Consider the following 23,066-nt stretch of genomic DNA (forward strand, 5'->3'; position numbering starts at 1 on the left):
ATACAGGTAACATCCGACTTACGACCAGGTTCCGTTCCGACCAAACAGTCGTAAGTCAAAAAAGGTTGTATGTCAAAATCCATTCAAAATGTTGAATAGAGATTCGGTGTGAAATGACTTGCAACTGATCTGATTCGGACGCCACGGGGTCGGGCGTGCGTGGGTCAGGGTCACCGGTGTTCTACCGGTGACCCTCGCCCCAGCCTTACCCTCTTTTCTGCGCTGACGCGCGGCCCGACCCCGCGCCCGTCTGCGTCGCCGACACGCCCGACCCAAAGGAGAACAAACTGTCTCAAAGAGGCAGCAGTGGCGGGGCCGGCCGCGGCGTTGTTGTCGCAGCGTTCATGTCGTGGCGTACTCGTTGCAGTGTTCACGTTGCGGCTGTCTCGTCGCGGTGTTCTGGTCGCACTGTTTTCGTCGCGCTGTTCTTGTCGCGCTGTTCTTGTCGCGCTGTTCTTGTCGCGCTGTTCTTGTCTTGTTCTTGAGACTAATAAAGGTTTTCTTATCTTAAATTGGCATATCAATATTTACATCTATATTTGCATCAGGTCTTGTACTTCACATGGGTAAGGTGATTAATTTTTTTGAGGCTGTGGGATGAAATGCAGGACAAATATCATACCTCAATACTTTTAAAATTTTAAAAGTTAATTTTGGTGAAAAAAAAACTTTTTTTATGAGTCATTTGTTGCTTGATTCAAATCCATTGAGAAACTGCAAAAATAGAATGTATTAATCAGAATCAGAATCAGAATCAGAATCATCTTTATTGCCAAGTATGTAGAACACACAAGGAATTTCTTTCCGGTAGAACACGCTGCACTAGTATCGTCGTCAAAAAAAACTGCTAAGTGGCACTATACAGTTCCATTTTGGCTACTGTTGAAAGAGTTCAAAGAGTTCAAAGAGTTAATGGCTTGGGGGAAGAAGCTGTTTAAATGTCTGCAGGATTTGGTGCGCATGGATCGGTAGCGCCTGTCTGAGGGGAGTAGCTGGAAAAGGTGGTGGGCAGGGTGCGGAGGGTCCAGTAGCGCTGGTTTTGCACATGTGCACATATTTTTATCCCTGTATAAAACAACGTTATTCTCATAGAGCAGGTTATGAAGTGTGTGTTCCCTGTGAGCACTAATGAAAACTCGTGCCCCCCCCCCTCTAACAATTAATCTGGTAATGCCTGATCATACTTATGTATGATGCAGTAATAATTCAATCAAGTCGAACTTGTAATAACTTACCCGTTGTATTTGTCTCAAGGCGCACACAGTTCCATTGGAGTCCACATACTTGGCTGATGGTAAGTTTGATGATTTGTAACTTTTGTCTTCTGTGTGATTGTGAGCTGAAACAATGTTAGAATATTGCAGAAAGGTAACCCTCCGTGACTCATGTCAAGGTTTACAGACCACAATTGTGATTTTGACTATTTGATGGAGACAAAGTGGATTTGAGAAAATAATACAGTATTGTATTGTGGCACTATGCCCTGAGATGACAAAATATGATGTTTTACTGATCAGTTATTTGTATATAGCTCAAAACTTTTGACAGCCAGGCAAAAATATTTTTTGTCAATCCAAAATGCAAAACTGAGCAGTCTCCATCACTGCTTTTTTCGAGATGTGCTATGACCAGTGTTTACTATACAGTGATACCTCGGCTTACGAACGCATTGGCTAACGAACTTTTCGGCTAACAAACTTTTCGGCTTACGAACGTTAAATTCACGAATTTAATCCTGGCATACAAACTATTTTTCATGATACACACTGTTTCCTATGGGAAATCAATGTTTGGAATACACACTTTTCGCCTAACACACACTTTCTGGGAACCAATTAAGTTCTTAAGCCAAGGTATCACTGTACTGTATATGGTACTGTTTACCGCTGACACACCAATGAAAACTCATTGTCCTTCATTTTATTATTATTAATTGTGAAAATATCAGTGGCAACTCATTCCCTGTCAAAGTATCAAAACAATGACATACCCTGGCTGCACCGTTCATTCTTGACCAGTTTTGAGCAGTTCACATCTGTCACATCTCGTTGCCATCCGGGGCGCGCCCCGCCCCTCCTGTCACCTCCTCCACCAATCCTGGGAGACGGCCCCTCCAATCATCGTACACCTGGGTTCCCACAGCTGATTGTCGTTTCACTGATGGTGCCTTCTGACTATATCTGTCTCGCGCTCACTACCGTCTCCGTCGGAGTATTTTTGGTCATTGCCGTTTCCACTTCCGTGTTGCCAGGTCTGCTATCATTCAGTTATCTTCCTTCACTCATCCCTGTTTGTTATTATTTGATGCTTTGTCCAGTAAAGACTCTTTATCCATCCAAGCCTGTCACGCCGTGTATTTCGGGTCCTTCCCTAACACCAAGAGTCCGTCGCTCGAGGTCTGCCTCCTAGCACTCGAGCGATCGTCACACAATACTCCGACCACCCATGGACCCCGCCGGCGTTGACAGGTATTTTACCGCCCTTGTACAAGAGGCGGAGCGTTCGAGCCAGCTGGCCCAGGCGATTGAGGAAATGCGCCACGCCACTACCTCGCTGGCTCAACGCCTCAAGGAGATGGAAAAGTGCATCGCCACCCTCTCTGTTCCTTCCCCCCCGCCCGTGGGCAGGCGCACGCCCCCGCTACCCCAACCCTCACGCTACGCAGGCGAAACCGAGCGCTGCGCTCAATTCCTAATGCAGTGTGCGCTCGTGTTTGAACAACATCCTGACGCCTACGTTAGCGATGAGGCTAAGGTAGCCTTCATCACCAGCCTGCTCGCGGGTGAAGCCGAATCATGGGTGCTGGCGGTACGAGAGTCCCGACCGGAGCTGTGCGCCTCGTATCCGGACTTCTTAGCCGAGATTCGCCGGGTGTTTCACCATCCAGTGACGGAGGTCGAGGCGGAAGGGAGAATCCTCGACTGCGTCCAAGGGGCCCGTTCGGCCGCAGAATACTCCGTCGCTTTCCGGATCCAGGCCGCTGGCAGCGGCTACGGCGACCGAGCGTTGAGGGGGGTGTTTCGTCGCGGCTTGAATTCCGACCTAAAGGATGAGTTGGCTACCCGCGACGCCGGCACCACCTTCGACGACCTCGTCGGGATTGTCATCGGCTTGGATCAGCGTCTTCGAGAGCGGCGAAAGGAGCTGAGCGACCGACGGCCCGAGGTACCCCGAAGCCGACCCCGGTCGACCACACCCGGCAGCGACCGCGCGCAGCCCCAGGAGGGACTCTTTGAACCGATGGTGATAGGGGGGGGAGACGACCGCGCCAACCCGAGGGCTCGTCGCACCCGAGGCCCCCAGCCTAGGACCCACGGCCAATGTAAGTCCCCGCCGAAACGGAATCCGTTGGGGGCTAAGTCCACTACACAAGTCACACGGTTGGAGCTGAATGAGTCCTGCCGTCGCGTTCCCCGCTGGGCGCAGGGTTTTTCTTTATCGACAAGAAGGACGGATCCCTGCGCCCATGCGTTGACTACCGGGGCCTGAACGACATCACCATCCGCAACAAATACCCTCTCCCCCTCATGGATTCGGCCTTTGCGCCCCTTCAGTCCGCCACCATTTTTTCTAAATTAGATCTTCGCAGCGCCTACCATTTGGTCCGAATCCGTGAGGGGGATGAACGGAAAACAGCCTTCAAGACGCCTTTAGGGCACTTTGAATACCTGGTGATGCCGTTCGGGCTCACGAACGCGCCTGCCGTATTCCAGAATTTAATTAATGATGTGCTCAGGGACTTCCTCAATGTTTTTGTTTTTGTTTACCTCGATGACATTCTTATTTTTTCTCGCTCTGCAGAAGAACACCGGCAACACGTCCGACGGGTCCTGGCGCGGCTCCTGCAAAACCGGCTCTATGTGAAGGCAGAGAAGTGTGACTTCCATGTCCGCTCTCTGTCGTTCCTGGGGTTTGTGGTGGAGCAGGGGCAGCTCAGGGCCGACCCCGCCAAAACCAAGGCGGTGGTGGAATGGCCGATCCCAAAGACGCGCAAGCAGCTTCAGCGGTTTTTGGGGTTTGCCAACTTCTACCGCCGCTTCATTCGCGGGTATAGTCAGAAGGCACTCCCCCTCACTAACCTCACGTCCACCAAGCTCCCTTTCAGGTGGACTCCCGATGCTGAGGGGGCTTTCAACCGCCTCCGTCGTGCCTTCACCAACCCCCCCGTTCTGCGTCATCCCGACCCGGATCTTCCGTTCACGGTCGAGGTTGACGCATCCGAGTCCGGAGTAGGGGCCGTCCTTTCCCAGCGCTCTCCCACCGACCAGAAGCTACGCCCATGCGCCTTCTTCTCCCGCCGGCTCAGCCCCGCCGAAGCCAATTACGACGTCGGCAATCGGGAACTGCTGGCGGTCGTCCTGGCCCTGCAGGAATGGAGACACTGGCTTGAGGGAGCTAAACACCCCTTCACCGTCTACACGGATCACAAGAACCTGGCGGCCATCCGGTCGGCCAAGAGACTTAACTCACGGCAGGCCCGATGGTCACTCTTCCTCACCCGTTTTGACTTTTCTCTCACCTACTGCCCAGGGTCACAGAACACCAAGCCCGACGCCCTATCCCGTATCCATGAGCCGGCAGAAAGGGAGGAGACCACCGCCAACATCCTGCCGGCCCAGCGCATCCTGGGCGCCCTGAGGTGGGAGGTTGAGAGAAAAGTCCAACAAGTCCAGGGAACCACCACCATCCCCAGGGGCTGTCCCAAGGATTGCCTGTTCGTCCCCCCCCTCTACGCACCGAGGTGCTCATCTGGGGGCACACATCTAAGATAGCTTGCCACCCGGGGGTCAACAGGACGATCCAACTCATCGCCCAACGGTTCTGGTGGCCGGGGTTTAGGAGGGACATCACCCTCTTCGTGAAGGCCTGCCCGACCTGCGCCCGTGGAAAGGCCTCCCACCAGCCCCCGGCCGGACTCCTCCAGCCCCTACCGGTTCCGTCCAGACCCTGGTCCCACATCTCCGTCGACTTCGTGACAGGCCTTCCCCCCTCCCGTGGCAGACGGTCGTCCTCACCGTAGTGGACCGATTCTCCAAGTCGGCCCACTTCGTTCCGTTAACCAGGTTGCCGTCCGCCACCGAGACGGCTCAACTCCTGGTTAACCATGTCGTCCGTCTCCACGGGATTCCGACGAACATCGTGTCGGATCGGGGACCGCAGTTCGTGTCCAAGGTATGGAAGCGTTTTTGTCCGTCCCTAGGGGCATCGGCGAGCCTGTCGTCTGGGTACCACCCTCAGACCAACGGACAGACGGAGAGGAAGAACCAGGACCTGGAGGCGGCCCTCCGGTGCGTGTGCCTCCACAACCCGGCGTCGTGGGCCCTGCACCTACCCTGGGTGGAGTACGCCCACAACTCCCTGGTCTCCGCAGCCACAGGTCGGTCCCCATTCATGTCCGCCTGTGGCTATCAGCCGCCCTTATTTCCCACACAGGAAGGCCAGGTGGAGGTCCCGTCTATCGATCATCACCTCAGACGGGCCCACAGAGTCTGGAAGGAGACCAGGGACGCCCTGTCACGCACCGCATCCCGGAACCGGCGGGTGGCAGACCGCCATCGACGGCAAGCACCCAGCTACCAGGTCGGGCAGGAGGTCTGGCTATCCACGAAGGACCTTCGGCTGGCAGGGTCCTCGGCCAAGCTGGGCCCACGCTTCACGGGTCCCTTCCCCATCGAGGCCATCCTCAGCCCGGTCTCGGTGAGGCTCCGGCTACCACCCACCATGCGGATCCACCCCGTGTTTCATGTTTCCCTCCTCAAGCCAGTGGAGACCAGCCCCTTAGCCCCCACGCCCGCCCCCCCACCTCCCCCCCGGATATTGGACGACGGACCAGTCTACACCGTGCGGGAGATACTGGACTCCAGGCGCAGGGGCAGAGGAGTGCAGTACCTGGTCGACTGGGAGGGCTATGGACCTGAGGAACGTCAATGGGTCCCACGTGCCTGGATCCTCGACCCATCCCTCACCCGGGCGTTCCATGCGGCTCACCCATCCAAGCCTGGGGGGCCGCCGAGAGGCGTCCCTTGAGGGGGGGGCACTGTCACATCTCGTTGCCATCCGGGGCGCGCCCCGCCCCTCCTGTCACCTCCTCCGCCAATCCTGGGAGACGGCCCCTCCAATCATCGTACACCTGGGTTCCCACAGCTGATTGTCGTTTCACTGATGGTGCCTTCTGACTATATCTGTCTCGCGCTCACTACCGTCTCCGTCGGAGTATTTTTGGTCATTGCCGTTTCCACTTCCGTGTTGCCAGGTCTGCTATCATTCAGTTATCTTCCTTCACTCATCCCTGTTTGTTATTATTTGATGCTTTGTCCAGTAAAGACTCTTTATCCATCCAAGCCTGTCACGCCGTGTATTTCGGGTCCTTCCCTAACACCAAGAGTCCGTCGCTCGAGGTCTGCCTCCTAGCACTCGAGCGATCGTCACAACATCAGACTGTTTATTTGTGACTTCTTGGTCTGTTTTGTTATAGGAATACCACACGGCATTGTCAAGTATTAAAAACATTTTGGTTGTGAGACTCCAATGTATGTGTGTGTGTATATATATATATAGGCTTTCCTTTCCCCTTTATCTATGACCACGATATCTGGTTGGTTGGCCATTACCATCTTGTCAGTCTGTATCTGGAAGTCCCACAGGATTTTTGCTCGGTCATTCTCCACCACCTTGGGAGGTGTTTCCCATTTTGACCTTGGGGTTTCCAGTCCATACTCCGCACAGATGTTTCGGTAGACTATGCCAGCCACCTGGTTATGGCGCTCCATGTAGGCTTTCCCTGCCAGCATCTTACACCCTGCAGTTACGTGTTGGATTGTCTCAGGTGCCTCTTTGCACAACCTACACCTTGGGTCTTGTCTGGTGTGGTATATCCCTGCCTCTATGGCTCTGGTGTTCAGGGCCTGCTCTTGGGCAGCCAGGATGAGTGCCTCTGTGCTGTCCTTTAGGCCAGCCCTCTCTAGCCACTGATAGGACTTCTTGAGATCAGCCACTTCTGCTATGGTTCGGTGGTACAACCCGTGTAGGGGCTTTTCCTCCCATGATTGTCCCTCTTCCAGCACCTCATCCTCTGTTCCCCATTGACTGAGACATTCTCTGAGTACATCATCCGTTGGAGCCTTCTCTTTGATGTATTCATGGAGCTTGGATGTTTCATCCTGGACAGTGGCTCTCACACTCACTAGTCCCCGGCCTCCTTCCTTACGGCTTGTGTACAGTCTCAGGGTGCTGGACTTGGGATGGAACCCTCCGTGCATGGTGAGGAGTTTTCGGGTCTTAACATCTGTGGTCTGAATCTCTTCCTTTGGCCACCTTATTATTCCTGCAGGGTATCTGATCACTGGCAGGGCATAGCTGTTTATTGCCCGGGTCTTGTTCTTGCCATTGAGCTGGCTTCTGAGGACTTGCCTCACCCGCTGGAGGTATTTGGTCGTAGCCGCTTTCCTTGTTGCTAATTCGAGGTTGCCATTGGCCTGTGGTATACCGAGGTACTTGTAGCTGTTTTCAATGTCTGCTATTGTTCCTTCAGGGAGTGAGACCCCTTCAGTGTGAACTACCTTGCCCCTCTTAGTCACCATCCGACTACATTTCTCCAGCCCGAATGACATTCCGATATCACTGCTGTAGATCCTGGTTGTGTGGATCAGGGAGTCTATGTCCCTTTCGCTCTTAGCATACAGCTTGATGTCATCCATGTAGAGGAGGTGACTGATCGTAGCTCCATTTCTGAGGCGGTATCCATAGCCTGTCTTGGCGATTATCTGGCTGAGGGGGTTCAGTCCTATGCAGAACAGCAGTGGGGAGAGTGCATCACCTTGGTATATGCCACATTTGATGGACACTTGCGTTAGTGGCTTGCCATTGGCTTCAAGTGTGGTTTTCCACATCCTCATCGAGTTTGCAACGAAGGCTCTCAGGGTCCTGTTGACCTTATACAACTCCAAGCATTCATTGATCCATGTGTGTGGCATCGAGTCATATGCTTTCTTGTAATCAATCCAGGCTGTGCACAGGTTGGTATGTCGGGACCTGCAGTCTTGAGCGACTGTTCTGTCAACCAGCAGCTGATGTTTGGCACCTCTAGTATCTCTACTAATGCCTTTCTGTCCTTTGCTCATGTATTGATCCATGTGTCCACTTATCTTAGCCGCAATGATGCCTGACATGAGCTTCCATGTTGTGGAGAGACAGGTTATTGGCCGATAGTTGGAAGGAACTGCACCCTTTGAGGAATCCTTCATGATCAGGATTGTTCGCCCTTCGGTTAGCCATCCTGGGTGAGTCCCATCCATCAGCAGCTGGTTCATTTGTGCTGCTAGGCGCTCGTGGAGAGCTGTGAGTTTCTTTAGCCAGTAGGTGTGGACCATATCCGGGCCTGGTGCCGTCCAGTTTTTCATACCTGAGACTCTTCCCTGTATATCTGCCGCTGTGATGGTAACTGGGTTCTGCTCAGGGAGGTTGCTGTGCTCCTCTTTCAGAGTCACCAGCCATTGTGCACTGCTGTTATGTGCGACCTCCTTCTCCCATATGCCTTTCCAGTATCTTTCAGTTTCCAGCCTTGGAGGGTCTGCTCTGCTGTTAGAACCCTGCCACTGAGCGTACACTTTCGCAGGTTGTGTTGCGAACAGCCTGTTTATTCTTCTGGCCTCATTCTCTTTCGTGTACCTCTTTAGGCGACTGGCCAAGGCCTGGAGCCTTTGTTTGGCAGTTTCGAGTGCTTCAGGTATGGTTATCTGCATGTACCTCTTGGGTATTGGCCTTTTATTCACACCTCTCTGGGTCTCCGTCAATTGACTCACATCTTTCCGAGCCGCCTTGATCTTGGCCTCCAACCGTCTTTTCCATGGTGGGTAATGAATCTCGTGGCTCTCATGGTTGCTCTTCAAGTCCAGGGAACCACCACCATCCCCAGGGGCTGTCCCAAGGATCGCCTGTTCGTCCCCCCCCTCTACGCACCGAGGTGCTCATCTGGGGGCACACATCTAAGATAGCTTGCCACCCGGGGGTCAACAGGACGATCCAACTCATCGCCCAACGGTTCTGGTGGCCGGGGTTTAGGAGGGACATCACCCTCTTCGTGAAGGCCTGCCCGACCTGCGCCCGTGGAAAGGCCTCCCACCAGCCCCCGGCCGGACTCCTCCAGCCCCTACCGGTTCCGTCCAGACCCTGGTCCCACATCTCCGTCGACTTCGTGACAGGCCTTCCCCCCTCCCGTGGCAGACGGTCGTCCTCACCGTAGTGGACCGATTCTCCAAGTCGGCCCACTTCGTTCCGTTAACCAGGTTGCCGTCCGCCACCGAGACGGCTCAACTCCTGGTTAACCATGTCGTCCGTCTCCACGGGATTCCGACGAACATCGTGTCGGATCGGGGACCGCAGTTCGTGTCCAAGGTATGGAAGCGTTTTTGTCCGTCCCTAGGGGCATCGGCGAGCCTGTCGTCTGGGTACCACCCCCAGACCAACGGACAGACGGAGAGGAAGAACCAGGACCTGGAGGCGGCCCTCCGGTGCGTGTGCCTCCACAACCCGGCGTCGTGGGCCCTGCACCTACCCTGGGTGGAGTACGCCCACAACTCCCTGGTCTCCGCAGCCACAGGTCGGTCCCCATTCATGTCCGCCTGTGGCTATCAGCCGCCCTTATTTCCCACACAGGAAGGCCAGGTGGAGGTCCCGTCTATCGATCATCACCTCAGACGGGCCCACAGAGTCTGGAAGGAGACCAGGGACGCCCTGTCACGCACCGCATCCCGGAACCGGCGGGTGGCAGACCGCCATCGACGGCAAGCACCCAGCTACCAGGTCGGGCAGGAGGTCTGGCTATCCACGAAGGACCTTCGGCTGGCAGGGTCCTCGGCCAAGCTGGGCCCACGCTTCACGGGTCCCTTCCCCATCGAGGCCATCCTCAGCCCGGTCTCGGTGAGGCTCCGGCTACCACCCACCATGCGGATCCACCCCGTGTTTCATGTTTCCCTCCTCAAGCCAGTGGAGACCAGCCCCTTAGCCCCCACGCCCGCCCCCCCACCTCCCCCCCGGATATTGGACGACGGACCAGTCTACACCGTGCGGGAGATACTGGACTCCAGGCGCAGGGGCAGAGGAGTGCAGTACCTGGTCGACTGGGAGGGCTATGGACCTGAGGAACGTCAATGGGTCCCACGTGCCTGGATCCTCGACCCATCCCTCACCCGGGCGTTCCATGCGGCTCACCCATCCAAGCCTGGGGGGCCGCCGAGAGGCGTCCCTTGAGGGGGGGGCACTGTCACATCTCGTTGCCATCCGGGGCGCGCCCCGCCCCTCCTGTCACCTCCTCCGCCAATCCTGGGAGACGGCCCCTCCAATCATCGTACACCTGGGTTCCCACAGCTGATTGTCGTTTCACTGATTATATATATATATATATATATATACTCAGGGTGCTGGACTTGGGATGGAACCCTCCGTGCATGGTGAGGAGTTTTCGGGTCTTAACATCTGTGGTCTGAATCTCTTCCTTTGGCCACCTTATTATTCCTGCAGGGTATCTGATCACTGGCAGGGCATAGCTGTTTATTGCCCGGGTCTTGTTCTTGCCATTGAGCTGGCTTCTGAGGACTTGCCTCACCCGCTGGAGGTATTTGGTCGTAGCCGCTTTCCTTGTTGCTAATTCGAGGTTGCCATTGGCCTGTGGTATACCGAGGTACTTGTAGCTGTTTTCAATGTCTGCTATTGTTCCTTCAGGGAGTGAGACCCCTTCAGTGTGAACTACCTTGCCCCTCTTAGTCACCATCCGACTACATTTCTCCAGCCCGAATGACATTCCGATATCACTGCTGTAGATCCTGGTTGTGTGGATCAGGGAGTCTATGTCCCTTTCGCTCTTAGCATACAGCTTGATGTCATCCATGTAGAGGAGGTGACTGATCGTAGCTCCATTTCTGAGGCGGTATCCATAGCCTGTCTTGGCGATTATCTGGCTGAGGGGGTTCAGTCCTATGCAGAACAGCAGTGGGGAGAGTGCATCACCTTGGTATATGCCACATTTGATGGACACTTGCGTTAGTGGCTTGCCATTGGCTTCAAGTGTGGTTTTCCACATCCTCATCGAGTTTGCAACGAAGGCTCTCAGGGTCCTGTTGACCTTATACAACTCCAAGCATTCATTGATCCATGTGTGTGGCATCGAGTCATATGCTTTCTTGTAATCAATCCAGGCTGTGCACAGGTTGGTATGTCGGGACCTGCAGTCTTGAGCGACTGTTCTGTCAACCAGCAGCTGATGTTTGGCACCTCTAGTATCTCTACTAATGCCTTTCTGTCCTTTGCTCATGTATTGATCCATGTGTCCACTTATCTTAGCCGCAATGATGCCTGACATGAGCTTCCATGTTGTGGAGAGACAGGTTATTGGCCGATAGTTGGAAGGAACTGCACCCTTTGAGGAATCCTTCATGATCAGGATTGTTCGCCCTTCGGTTAGCCATCCTGGGTGAGTCCCATCCATCAGCAGCTGGTTCATTTGTGCTGCTAGGCGCTCGTGGAGAGCTGTGAGTTTCTTTAGCCAGTAGGTGTGGACCATATCCGGGCCTGGTGCCGTCCAGTTTTTCATACCTGAGACTCTTCCCTGTATATCTGCCGCTGTGATGGTAACTGGGTTCTGCTCAGGGAGGTTGCTGTGCTCCTCTTTCAGAGTCACCAGCCATTGTGCACTGCTGTTATGTGCGACCTCCTTCTCCCATATGCCTTTCCAGTATCTTTCAGTTTCCAGCCTTGGAGGGTCTGCTCTGCTGTTAGAACCCTGCCACTGAGCGTACACTTTCGCAGGTTGTGTTGCGAACAGCCTGTTTATTCTTCTGGCCTCATTCTCTTTCGTGTACCTCTTTAGGCGACTGGCCAAGGCCTGGAGCCTTTGTTTGGCAGTTTCGAGTGCTTATATATATATATATATATATATATATATATATATATATATATATATATATATATATATATATATATATAGAGAGAGAGAGAGAGAGAGAGAGAGAGAGAGAGAGAGGGGGGGGGGTAGATAGATAGGTAGGTAGAGATAGATAGATAGATAGATAGATAGATAGATAGATAGATAGATAGATAGATAGATAGATAGATAGATAGATAGATAGATAGATAGATAGATAGATAGAAATGTCTTAGAAGTAAAAAAAATTAAAAGGGACAACTCATATTAGAGGCTTTGGAGAGAAAGTCAGAGAGTCCAGATGGTTTTGACATGTCCAGAGGAGAGAGAATGACTATATCGGAAGAAGGATGCTGAGCCTTGAAATGCCACGCAGGAGACGCAAAGGAAAACTCAGACGAGGTTTATTGATGTTGTCAAAGAGGACATGGAGGTAGCGGGTGTGAGAGAAGAGGATGCACAAAACCGGGTTAGATGGAGGACACTGATTCGCTGTAGCGACCCCTGAATGCAAAAGCCGAAAGGGAAAGAAGAAGCAACCTCCCTAAACAGAACCCAGTTACCATAACAGTGGGAGATATACAAGAAAGAGTCTCAGAAATGGAAAACTTAACGGCACCAGTTCCAGATACGGTCCACACCTACTGGCAAAAGAAACTCACAGCACTTCATGAGCGACTAGCAGCACAAATGAACCAGTTACAGATGGATGGAACACACCTGGGATGGCTAACCAAAGGGCTAATAATCCTGATTATTAAGGATCGCTCAAAGGGTGCAGTTCATTCTAATTATCGAATAATAACATGGAAGGTCATATCAGGCATTATTGCGGCTAAGATAAATGTGCACATGGATCAATACATTAGCGACGCACAGAAGGGCATTGGTAGAGATACCTGAGGAGCCAAACATCAACTGCTGGTTGACAGAACAGTCGCACAAGACTGCAGGTTCTGACATACTAACCTGTGCACAGCCTAGATTAATTACACGAAAGCCTATGACTTAATGCCACACACATGGATCACTGAATGCTTGAGTTGTATAAGGTCAACAGGACGCTGAGAGCCTTCGTTGCAAACTCGATGAGGATGTGGACAACCACACTTGAAGCCAATGGCAAGCCGCTTACCCAAGTGTCCATCAACATACTTGGCAATAAAGATGATTTTGATTCTGATCTGATCAAATCCTGGATATACCAAGTCTCCACTCTCCCTCCTGCTCTTATGCATAGGACTGAACCCCATCAGCCAAGTAAGCAATGATCCACACAACCAGGATCTACAGCAATTACATCAGGATGACATTTGGACTGAAAAAATGTAGTAGGATGGTGACTAAAAGTGTTAGAGTTGAAATCAAGAAATAATTGAATCTTACACAAAGAGGACGGAAAACGTCTCTTTGTTGATTTTTTACTTGCAAGGAGAGTACAGCGTACAGCGTTCTTACCTATTCTAAACACATTTTCTGCCCCCTTCCCTTTTATTACAGTGACTTGGTAGATAGTTTCTCGTCAGCAGGAAATTCTTTTATTCTAATCAAAGTTCTTGTGGCACTTAGAACTTGACTCGCAGTGGGTCACTCTGCCATCCAGTCGTTGAAGGTTCGCTGAGAAAAACATCCTACCAACTTCACCCTCCATTCCTTCCTGAATAGTACCATCTTCACAGCACACATTAATAACTTCACACCAACACTGAATGTATAGTTAGTTGAATGATTAAGTGGGAATGTTAAAGACAAAGAATAAAGGAATGTGTGATTACATGTATCATTACATGTATTTTATTATAAGCATAGGCATAAGCATTCTTCATTGCAAGCATAATCAATGTATCAAAAGCAAATGTATGATTAATAAAAACAATAAACCTAACAAAAAGAGTCAAGGTAGTCCACACTGAAGGTGTCTCACCCTCTGAAGGAAAAATAGCAGACATTGAAAACAGCTACAAGTACCTCGGTATACCACATGCCAATGGCAACCTTGAACTGGCAACAAGGAAAGAGGCTACGGCCAAATACCTCCAGTGGTGAGGCAAGTCTCTGAAGCCAGCTCAATGGCAAGAAAAAGACCCGGGCAATAAACAGCTATGCCCTGCCAGTAATCAGATACCCTGCAGGTAATAAATAAGGTGGCCAAAAGAAAAGATTGAGATTCCAGAGGTTAACACCCAAAAGCTCCTAATGGAGGGTTACATCCCAAATCCAGTACCCTGAAACTAAACACAAGCTGTCAGGAAGGAGGCTATGGACTAGAGCAGGGGTGCTCACACTTTTTCAGCATACGAGCTACTTACAAAAACTACCAAGTCAAAATGATCTACCCACGACAAAAATGCAAAACATAATTATTTTCAAATGTTTTAAGGATTCTTTGTCTGTACAATGTATGTTGATGTACCTTGCATAACTGAATAAGACAATATTGCACAACACACATAATAACTACATATGGATTGGATTGGATTTGCCTTTATTAGTCTCGCAGTGGAGAAATTTACATTACACAGCAGCAAAGTTATGAAAGAAATGAAAGTAGAAAAGCAAACCACAGGAGCTGCTGGAAAGGCAGCCACTCTCGCGGCGCCATCTTGAAGTCAAAAGAACAAAAAAAAACTAAATAACAAATAACATGACAACACAAAGACACTGAGAGACATTCATTCTTAAGCACTTTCTGTACCCTCTTTGTTACATAAAGACAAAACAACAAAAAAAGCAAGGCTCATCAGAGCACTTGCTGACGGCTGCCTACTTGGGCGCCATCTTGGACTCCTTAACATAACATAATAAATAACTATTAAAAATCTCCTTGGACCATGATGTTTGCAGATGACATTGTGATCTGTAGCGAGAACGGGGAACAGGTGGCGGAGAAACTAGAGCTGTGGAGATATGTATGCCCTGGAAAGGAGAGGAATGAATATCAGTCGCAGCAAGACGGAATATATGTGTGTGAATGAGAGGGAACCAAGTGCAAGAGTGATGCTACAGGGCGAAGAGATAAAGAAGGTGGAGGATTTTAAGTACTTGGGGTCAACTGTCCAGAGCAATGGAGAGTGTGGAAAAGAGGTGAAGAAGCGTGTCCAGGCAGGCTGGAGCGGCTGGAGAAAAATGTCAGGTGTGATGTGTGATAGAAGGGTTTCAGCTAGGATGACAGGAAAAGTGTATAAAACCGTGGTCAGACCAGCCATGATGTTTGGACTGGAGACAGTGCCACTGAAGAAAAGACAGGAAGCAGAGCTGGAGGTAGCACAGCTGAAGATGTTGAGGTTTTCTTTGGGAGTGACCAGGTTGGATAGGATCAGGAATGAGTACATTAGAGGGACAACTCATATTAGAGGCTTTGTGGAGAAAGTCAGAGAGGCCAGACTGAGATGGTTTGGACATGTCCAGAGGAGAGAGAGTGACTATATCGGGAGAAGGATGCTGAGTCTTGAACTGCCAGTTTTGTGCAAGAGGATGCACAAAACCGGGATAGATGGAGGACATTGATTCGCTGTGGCGACCCCTGAGGGGAAAAGCCAAAAGGAAAAGAAGAATAAATAACTATTAACATTTTTTGTAATTACCTGAGTTTACTTTGATGACTTGCACTGAATTGAATCAGCCAGGGATAGTCCGGACAGTAGCTGCTGACAGCCAACCTCAAGCACATTTCCAAATGTTCATCATCCATGGTGGAACGGTATTTGGACTTAATGATCTTCATGTAGGAAAAGGCTGACAGTTGTCATCTGAGTGGTTGCCCAGTATGTCAATCAAGTGACGGGATGTTTGATAGGCTGCCAAATGTTTTTTTTTTACTGTCACTCTGCGATCGACCAGTAGATCGCGATCGACGTAATGAGCAACCCTGGACTAGAGAGTGTTAGAACCACTGTCCAGCATGAAATATCCAAGCTCCATTGATATATCAAAGAAAAGACTCCAACAGATAATGTACTCAGAGAATGTCTCAGACAATAGGGAACAAAGGGTGAGGTGCTGGAAGAGGGACCACCATGGGAGGAAAAGCCCTTAGCCCTGAACCATAACTGAAGTGGCTGATCTCAAGAAGTCCTATCATTGGCCAGAGAAGGCTGGCCTCAAAGACAGCACAGAGGCACTCATTCTGGCTGCTCAAGTGCAGGCCCTGAGCACCAGAGCCATAGAGGCACAGATATACCTGAACACATAACTGCGGGGATTAAGATGCTGGCAGGGAAAGCTTACATGGAGCGCCATAACCAGATGGTTGGTATAGTCCACCGAAACATCTGTGCGTAGTATAGATTGGAAACCCCAAGGTCAAAATGGGAAACACCTCTAAAGGTAGTAGAGAGCGACCGAGCAAATATCCTGTGGGACTTCCAGATACAGACTGACAAGATGGTAATGGCAAACCAACCAGATATTATGATCATGTAGAGGTCCTGAATGATGGAAACACAAGAAAGAAGGAAGAAGGAACACGAGAAACTAGAGAAATGCCAAGGGCTCAGAGAGGAACAGGAGAGTGCCTGGAAAGTGAAGGTGACAGTCGTGCCTGTGGTGGTCGGAGCACTTGGGGCAGTGACTCCCAAACTAGACGAGTGTTTTGCAACAGATCCCGGGAACAACTTCGGATGTCTTGCTCCATAAAAGTGCAGTGCTGGGAACAGCACGGATATTGCGCAAAACCCTCAAGCTTCCTGCCCTCTCATAAATGACCTGAGCTAAAACGGGGGACACAACCCAAGGGGTGAGTTGAGGATAATCCAGGGTTCGGACATTGAGAGGGTGACCTCCTCCAAGTACCAGGGTGTTACTCTCAACAATAAACTGATGCCCTAATCAAAAAGGGACAGAGTCGCCTCTTCCTCCACAGGAAACTGAGGTCTTTTGGGGTTCAGGGGTCACTTCTAAAGACTTTCTATGACTCTGTGGTGGCTTCAGCCATCCATTATGGAATTGCCTGTTGGTCAGGCAGCATCACCACACGGGACAGGAAAAGACTGGAGCGCCTTGTCAAGAGGGCCAGTTCTGTCCTTGGCTGCTCGCTGGAGTCTCTGGAGGAGGTGGGCAACAGACAGATGTTTGGTAAACTAAAAGCTATGATGGATAGTCCCTCCTACCCCCTCCTGCCCACTCTGACAGCACCGGGTAGTTCCTTCAGCCAGAGACTGTTACACCCGCCCTGCAAGAAGGAGAGGTACCGGCGCTCGTTCGTATCGACTGCTGTCAGGCTTTGCAGTTCTCAATAATCACATGTGGAGAAAAAAATGGTCACCTGTACTGTAAATATGGGTTGATGCTATACAGCTACATATATCAATATGCCTTTCTTGATACTTGTACTATAACAGTTTTTTAATGATACGGCTTTGCACATTTACAGTATACAGTTAACATTTTTATTTTACTATGCTTAGAATATCTTGTTTTTCTATCCTTCGCAAATGGTTTTTCCTATTTATTCTGCACCCGCCTTGGAGCCTCAGCACAGTCGGGCACATCACGAGTGCGGACCATCTCTATAGTGAGGTCAGAGGCTTCTGGGAGAGCCCCAGAGTAAAGCAAGGGTTGGTCCTGAATGCCCTCTTTTTGATGCATTTTGTGGATATCCCACTGAGAAAAGACCCTTGGAACAACATAATACATGCTAGCCATACTGCATGAAGGCGGGGGAGAAGAGAGTCTTTCCTGCTGCCCAAACCTGATTAAGTTTGAAAAAATGGAAGGATGAATTGATAAATTCTCATAATTATGCATAGACTGTCATTTTGAGTCTTTTTTATTAAAGAAGAGTGACTTTATTATTATTATGATTATTATTAATAATATTAATAATAATAATAATAATAATAATAATAATAATAGTACTATTATTATTATTATATCAGAAAATAATAATAATAATAATAATAATAATAATAATAATAATAATAATATTTTCTACTAACTTAGTAACTGCTTCTTTCCTGTATATGATACCTGTCCAATTTAAGCGCTTTGTTGCAGATTCAGCTGTTGTTAATGCGCAATATAAATCAATATGTATTGTATTGTATTATTATTTTAATTATTTTTGTAGTTTACTTTTAATTTATTTCCATCTATCTTGCAGTCATTAAATCAAACAATGCTGATATCAAATCACAGTAAAAAGTATTGTATGTCCCAGAGAGCACTTAGTATTGTTTTTCCTCTTGAGGGAAAAAATGGGCTTCCGTTTGATGCGGCATACAGCAAGTTAAGTGGTTGACATTTTTTTTCAGAGTATGCCCTTCTCTCTATTACATTTTTAGAGTTAGATGGTCCATACCCTCCTTATGGCTATGCTGACCTGCCACTGGACACTCTTCCTTTAGACCCTGGCCTCCATGAGACCTACATACCTGACATGACCTATGACGCAAGACAGAAATTCCCTGAACCGCTCTAACAGGTAAATACATATTCCACACCTCCTAGTCATGGCTCTGGGTTGTATCCATGTAGACTGAAAACATGACCTGCTCGTCAAAAGTATAACACATCAACAAACAATCAAACCTCCGTAATTGCAATTTAAGATTTTCAGTTGAACTAAGGCAAAATAACCTTCTAAGATTTTACCTTTCGCCACAATGGAATGCATAGCTCAAATTTCAAAATCAAACAGAACTTATTCAGGGATATCTGCAAGTTTGAGGAACAGGGGTGTTTAGGTCTGAGATCCACAATTCTTTATATCATTTTTTGAAATATACATTTTCCTGAAAAATGTGACTTATACTCTTGAGCAGTGATTTTAAACCACTGTGCCGCGGCACACTAGTCAGGTGTGCCATGAGAAACTATCCAATGCCCCTTTTTAAAATTTTAACAACATTTATGCGAGATAGTTTAGTATTAAATTAAAATTATTTATGCGAGATGGTTAGTGGTGTGCCGCAAATAAATTCCAATGTAAAAAACGTGCCCTGGTTCAAAAAAGGTTGAAAAACATTGCTCTAGAGCAGAGGTCCCCAGCTCTGGGCGTCGGACGATACCGGTCTGTGGGTCATTTGGTGCCAGGCTGCGCAGAAAAAAAACTATATAACTTACATAACTTTTGTTTTATTTAGTTCATAATCTGAAACATGTTTTATTCTGAACAATTACCAGATCCTCTGTTCCATATGTCTACACACAGGTGTCGAAGTCAAGGCCTAGGGGCTAAATCTAGCCCGCCACATCATTGTATTTGGCCCAGTGTCTGACCCATATGTCCAGATCAGTCTATCCTTTCATCAGAAAAAAAAGTTATCTTTTTTCTGATGAAAGGAGAGAGTTTAAGGTTTCTTACGCTGCATTGAATGTTCCTGTAGTCCTAAAACTTAATATTCTGAGGGTCCTGGAATTCGAGTGACAACGACGAAAACCACTGAAGTGGACACATTTTTGCACATGTCTGGCAATGAATGAGTTAAGACTCGAAAGCTCCGAACCAAGCATGCAGGGTTCCATTCCAAATTCAGCACCATGAGACTGTACACAAGTACTAGTGAATGAAACAGATCCCGGGGACAACATCGGATATCTTGGTACAGAAAAACACAGTGCTGGGAACAGCACGGCTCCTGCGCAGAACCCTCAAGCTTCCTGGCCTCTGGTAGACGACCCAAGCTGTGTGTATTCCAAACATTAATTTCCCATAGTAAACCATTAAAATGAAACACAGCTGGGATTGTCTCCAGCACACCCCACGAACCTTTGGAGCATAAAGTGGATCAGAAAATGGATGGATTGATTGCTGGATGGAGGGATAGACGGACGGATGGATGTACCCAGCCTCTTTTTTATACTTCCCTATTCCAAAACACCTGATACAAAATATAAGCTAATCAGTAAGTTCTGTGGAGGACTGAAACGGTCATGAACAATTGAATCAGGAGTGTTGGAGGAATGCAAAACAGGCAAGATATGGCTATTGAGGATCCAGAGTTCCCTACCACTGCCCTATAGGGCAGTGGTAGGGAACTTTACCACCATCTCTCCTGCTGCACTTGCCTCTTTCTGTGCTCTTGACATAGTCTGCACAGCAAACTGCCTGTCCAAAGCTTGTACAACACAGTTCAAGATGCTGCATTCTGAATTGGCTGAAGAGGTACAGTACTTCCGCTCCAAGCATCAACAAATGAAATCTATAAATAATTACTGTATTGTTCAATGTGTTGGGTAAATAATCTGTCAATATTTTCAGGTACACCACCTTAATTACTTTTTGTGAGAGAATGTCATTTATGAGATGTACTTGTACATGTTAGTTTTATTTCTCACAGGAACATAAATCAGATAATCAACATGGAGGATTAAATACATCACCGAAAGAAGGTAGTGGAGCATGTGTGAGGGAAGCAAACTTTCTGAAGATCTTCACGATGAGGAGAATCAAGCCTTTTTAAACCATTTTAAGGTGGAAAATATGGCAATCAAGGACCTGAAAGATAGTGTTTCCTGAAAGTATTTATTTTTGGTGTAAATAACACAACTGTAATTTTGTTATGAAGTCTTGCAGTGGATTGAAAGTATACTGTTACATTGGGTAATTTTTAAAAAATAACAACAAGAAAATGTTTCCTTTACAGCAAAGGCACGAGGGACAAGCAAGAGGTGCAATTCAAATGTGAAGAATTTAACAAATTTGCAAATGAAAATGAAAGTCTAAAAAAAAAATCTAACACCAACATCTTCCTTCAAAATCACATACATGGTATGGTTAGCCTCAACAATTATGATGAATGCTAAATTGTTTTGGAAGGGCGCTATTTTAAAATAACTGATTTTTGGATGTCACGTATTACAATTTTTTTAATGAAAATGTGAGTCAAATATTGACCAAATGGTGCCCATGTATTCCTGCTGTCATTTAGATGTCTCTGTGCGTTTGAACTGTTCGCATTTCCCAATGTGGTTGTTGCATGGTCTTTTTTTCACATTTGCATACTGTGAACTATATGGATATGAGGGGAGTTAAACTGTAGGTGTCAGTTTGTTGACAAATTAGCTAAAACAGTGATATAAAAAAAGGATAGAATTCTTACCAACTCATTGCCTCATTGTCTCATCCCTCCCAACATGCACGTTAATTTATTCTGTTCTATACCACAGCGTTCATCTTGTTCATGTTTTCATCTTGGATTAATAACAGTAGTAAGATTCTCCTTTACATCAAGACAAGAGTGGTGGAGGAAGTGAAGCTCGAATTTAAAGTGCATTAAAATGTGTGTACTTCTTACATCAAGCCGTCTGTGTAATCTATCAGTCGTACAAGAGCTGTCCATCGATGAAAATGTTTCTTCAGCCGTCATCTGTACTTCTTTGAAGGTGTCGGACATTTCGCTTCTTATCCAAGAGGCTTCAGCGAACTGAAGTCTTTGGCTGGTAGTTTCGACCCTATATATATATATATCCAGACGTGGCGGTGCTAGACTCTGCTATGATTGGTCCCTTCTCTCAGATTGAGGGGAGCAGAGGACTACTCCCTACACTGATTACTTCGCTTGTCCTGACTGATGAATTCTATTGTCCTGCCTGAATATGAGGTCTACGACTGGCCTGATTGCCCCATTTGCTCTGGTATCACCTCATCAGCACAACTAATCCTATGTTGCCTAAAAAGTCTGTTGTACAAACGATCCAAATTGCACCTCACCCCACCATGGCGATTTAGTGAAGGATTTTGCTGTTTTACGAAAATAGCTTATTTTACCCCCCTTTCAAACCATCTATTTTCTTTCACTAAGATTTTAACCTCATTGTCGTCAATTGAGTGTTTGCTAGCTTAGGTGCATAAGTACTGACGATTAGGCCCACTACTATTATCCCTGTGATGTTGATGATGTTGAAGTCTTTTTTTGAGAATTTGTTTAGTTTCCCAATTGTATTGCTCTTTACAATTTTAATTTTTACAATGTATAGAATAAACTACATTACTTTGCTTTTTATTTGGCAGCCTAACTTTTGGATGTACTAATTTTTGCCTTAAAGTGTTTATCGGTTCGAAATAAGTAGGAATTTTGTGTTGCCAAAGTAATGTAGTTTATTGAGGTCGTTGAGGTCCGAGTTGTAGCGGGAAACCAATTCGTCAGGATAGGAGCTACGGTCCAGAGATAGTGAGGCACACATTGAAGCAAGGGGGTTGATGCCTTTGATGTTACGAAAGTTTATAATACGGGGTGTTTTGGTGGTGGAGAGTGTCATGGAAACAGTACACGTAACGAGGTAATGGTCTGTTATTGGGAGTTCAATAGCTTTGCATTGGGAGGGAGTCACTCCAGAGCAGCAGATCAGGTCAATTGTGTGTCCTTTTTGTGCATAGCGACGTCCACAAGTTGACTGAATCCAAGGCTATCAAGGGAGGAGGTGAAGTCAATTGTGAGCGTAATAGTTGGATTGTCCATGTGTATGTTGAAGTCTCCCAGAATAATTACATTCGGTGAAGGAGAGGAGAGGTGGGTGAGAGTCATACAAAATTTGTTTAAAAAGTCACATTGTGGCTTGAGGGGCTGGTAAATAGTGGCGAGAATCGTGGGAGTTGCACCAGAAATTTGGCATGCAAAGCATTCAAATGAACACGTTTCATGGAGCGAGACTAGGAAGACTCCATATCTCACGATAAAAGATATCTAGTCCACCCCCACGCCTAGAATGGCCAGGTTTGGGAATATAGACAAATCCCGGAGGAGGAGAGTCACCAGGAGTTTGCCACATTTCGTTTAGGGAAAGAAAGTCAAGTTTACGGTCTTTGAGGATGTCGTGGGTCAGATCACCTCCCAGGAAGCGAGCGGATGTTTAGTAGGCCGAAGATCACAGCGGGGCAGTCCATCGTGGTGTTGCAGTTGTGAGAATTAGCCAACATAGCTAGGCCGGCTAACGCGTTGTGATCCACGGATCGGCGGTTATTCCTGCAAGGCTGGCGGCGGGCTTGGCGAAGGGATTTGAAGTCCTTCGAGTCATCGAGGGAGAATCCCCGACGAGACCGACGAGACCCACGCTGGATGTAATTCCATGGAGGATGACAGGCGATTGTCATGATCTGGTTCGTGACCAACGGGTGGCGCTGTCGGCCCCGCCTGCACCTGCACAGGTGCTGGTCGTCCCGATCAGTGGCGGACTGCCATGTTCGGATTGGAGACCAACGTTAGCGACG

General features: G+C 48.2%; 1 protein-coding gene and 1 pseudogene across 9 annotated transcripts in view; both read left to right on the forward strand.

Moving 5' to 3' along the window:
- Positions 1 to 21,324, forward strand: part of LOC148886001 (junction plakoglobin a-like) — a 146,669-nt gene extending 125,345 nt beyond the window's left edge. For 3 of the 9 annotated variants that reach the window (XM_089018451.1, XM_089018450.1, XM_089018444.1), the window contains 3 exons: positions 1,255 to 1,294; positions 18,199 to 18,338; positions 20,197 to 21,324. In XM_089018451.1, coding sequence (XP_088874577.1) covers positions 1,255 to 1,294; positions 18,199 to 18,335 — 177 coding nt within the window. In that variant the 3' untranslated portion in view covers positions 18,336 to 18,338; positions 20,197 to 21,324. Of the gene's footprint in view, positions 1 to 1,254; positions 1,295 to 18,198; positions 19,876 to 20,196 lie in introns of those variants that run through there. The other 6 variants (XM_089018448.1, XM_089018449.1, XM_089018446.1 and 3 more) reach the window with 6 other exon arrangements.
- On the forward strand, positions 12,273 to 14,248 carry LOC148886003 (uncharacterized; annotated as a pseudogene).
- Positions 21,325 to 23,066: the final 1,742 nt, after the last annotated feature.

Source organism: Hippocampus bargibanti, linkage group LG17 (assembly GCF_051943395.1).
Source record: "Hippocampus bargibanti isolate YZ-2025 linkage group LG17, ASM5194339v1, whole genome shotgun sequence".
Taxonomy (NCBI): domain Eukaryota; kingdom Metazoa; phylum Chordata; class Actinopteri; order Syngnathiformes; family Syngnathidae; genus Hippocampus; species Hippocampus bargibanti.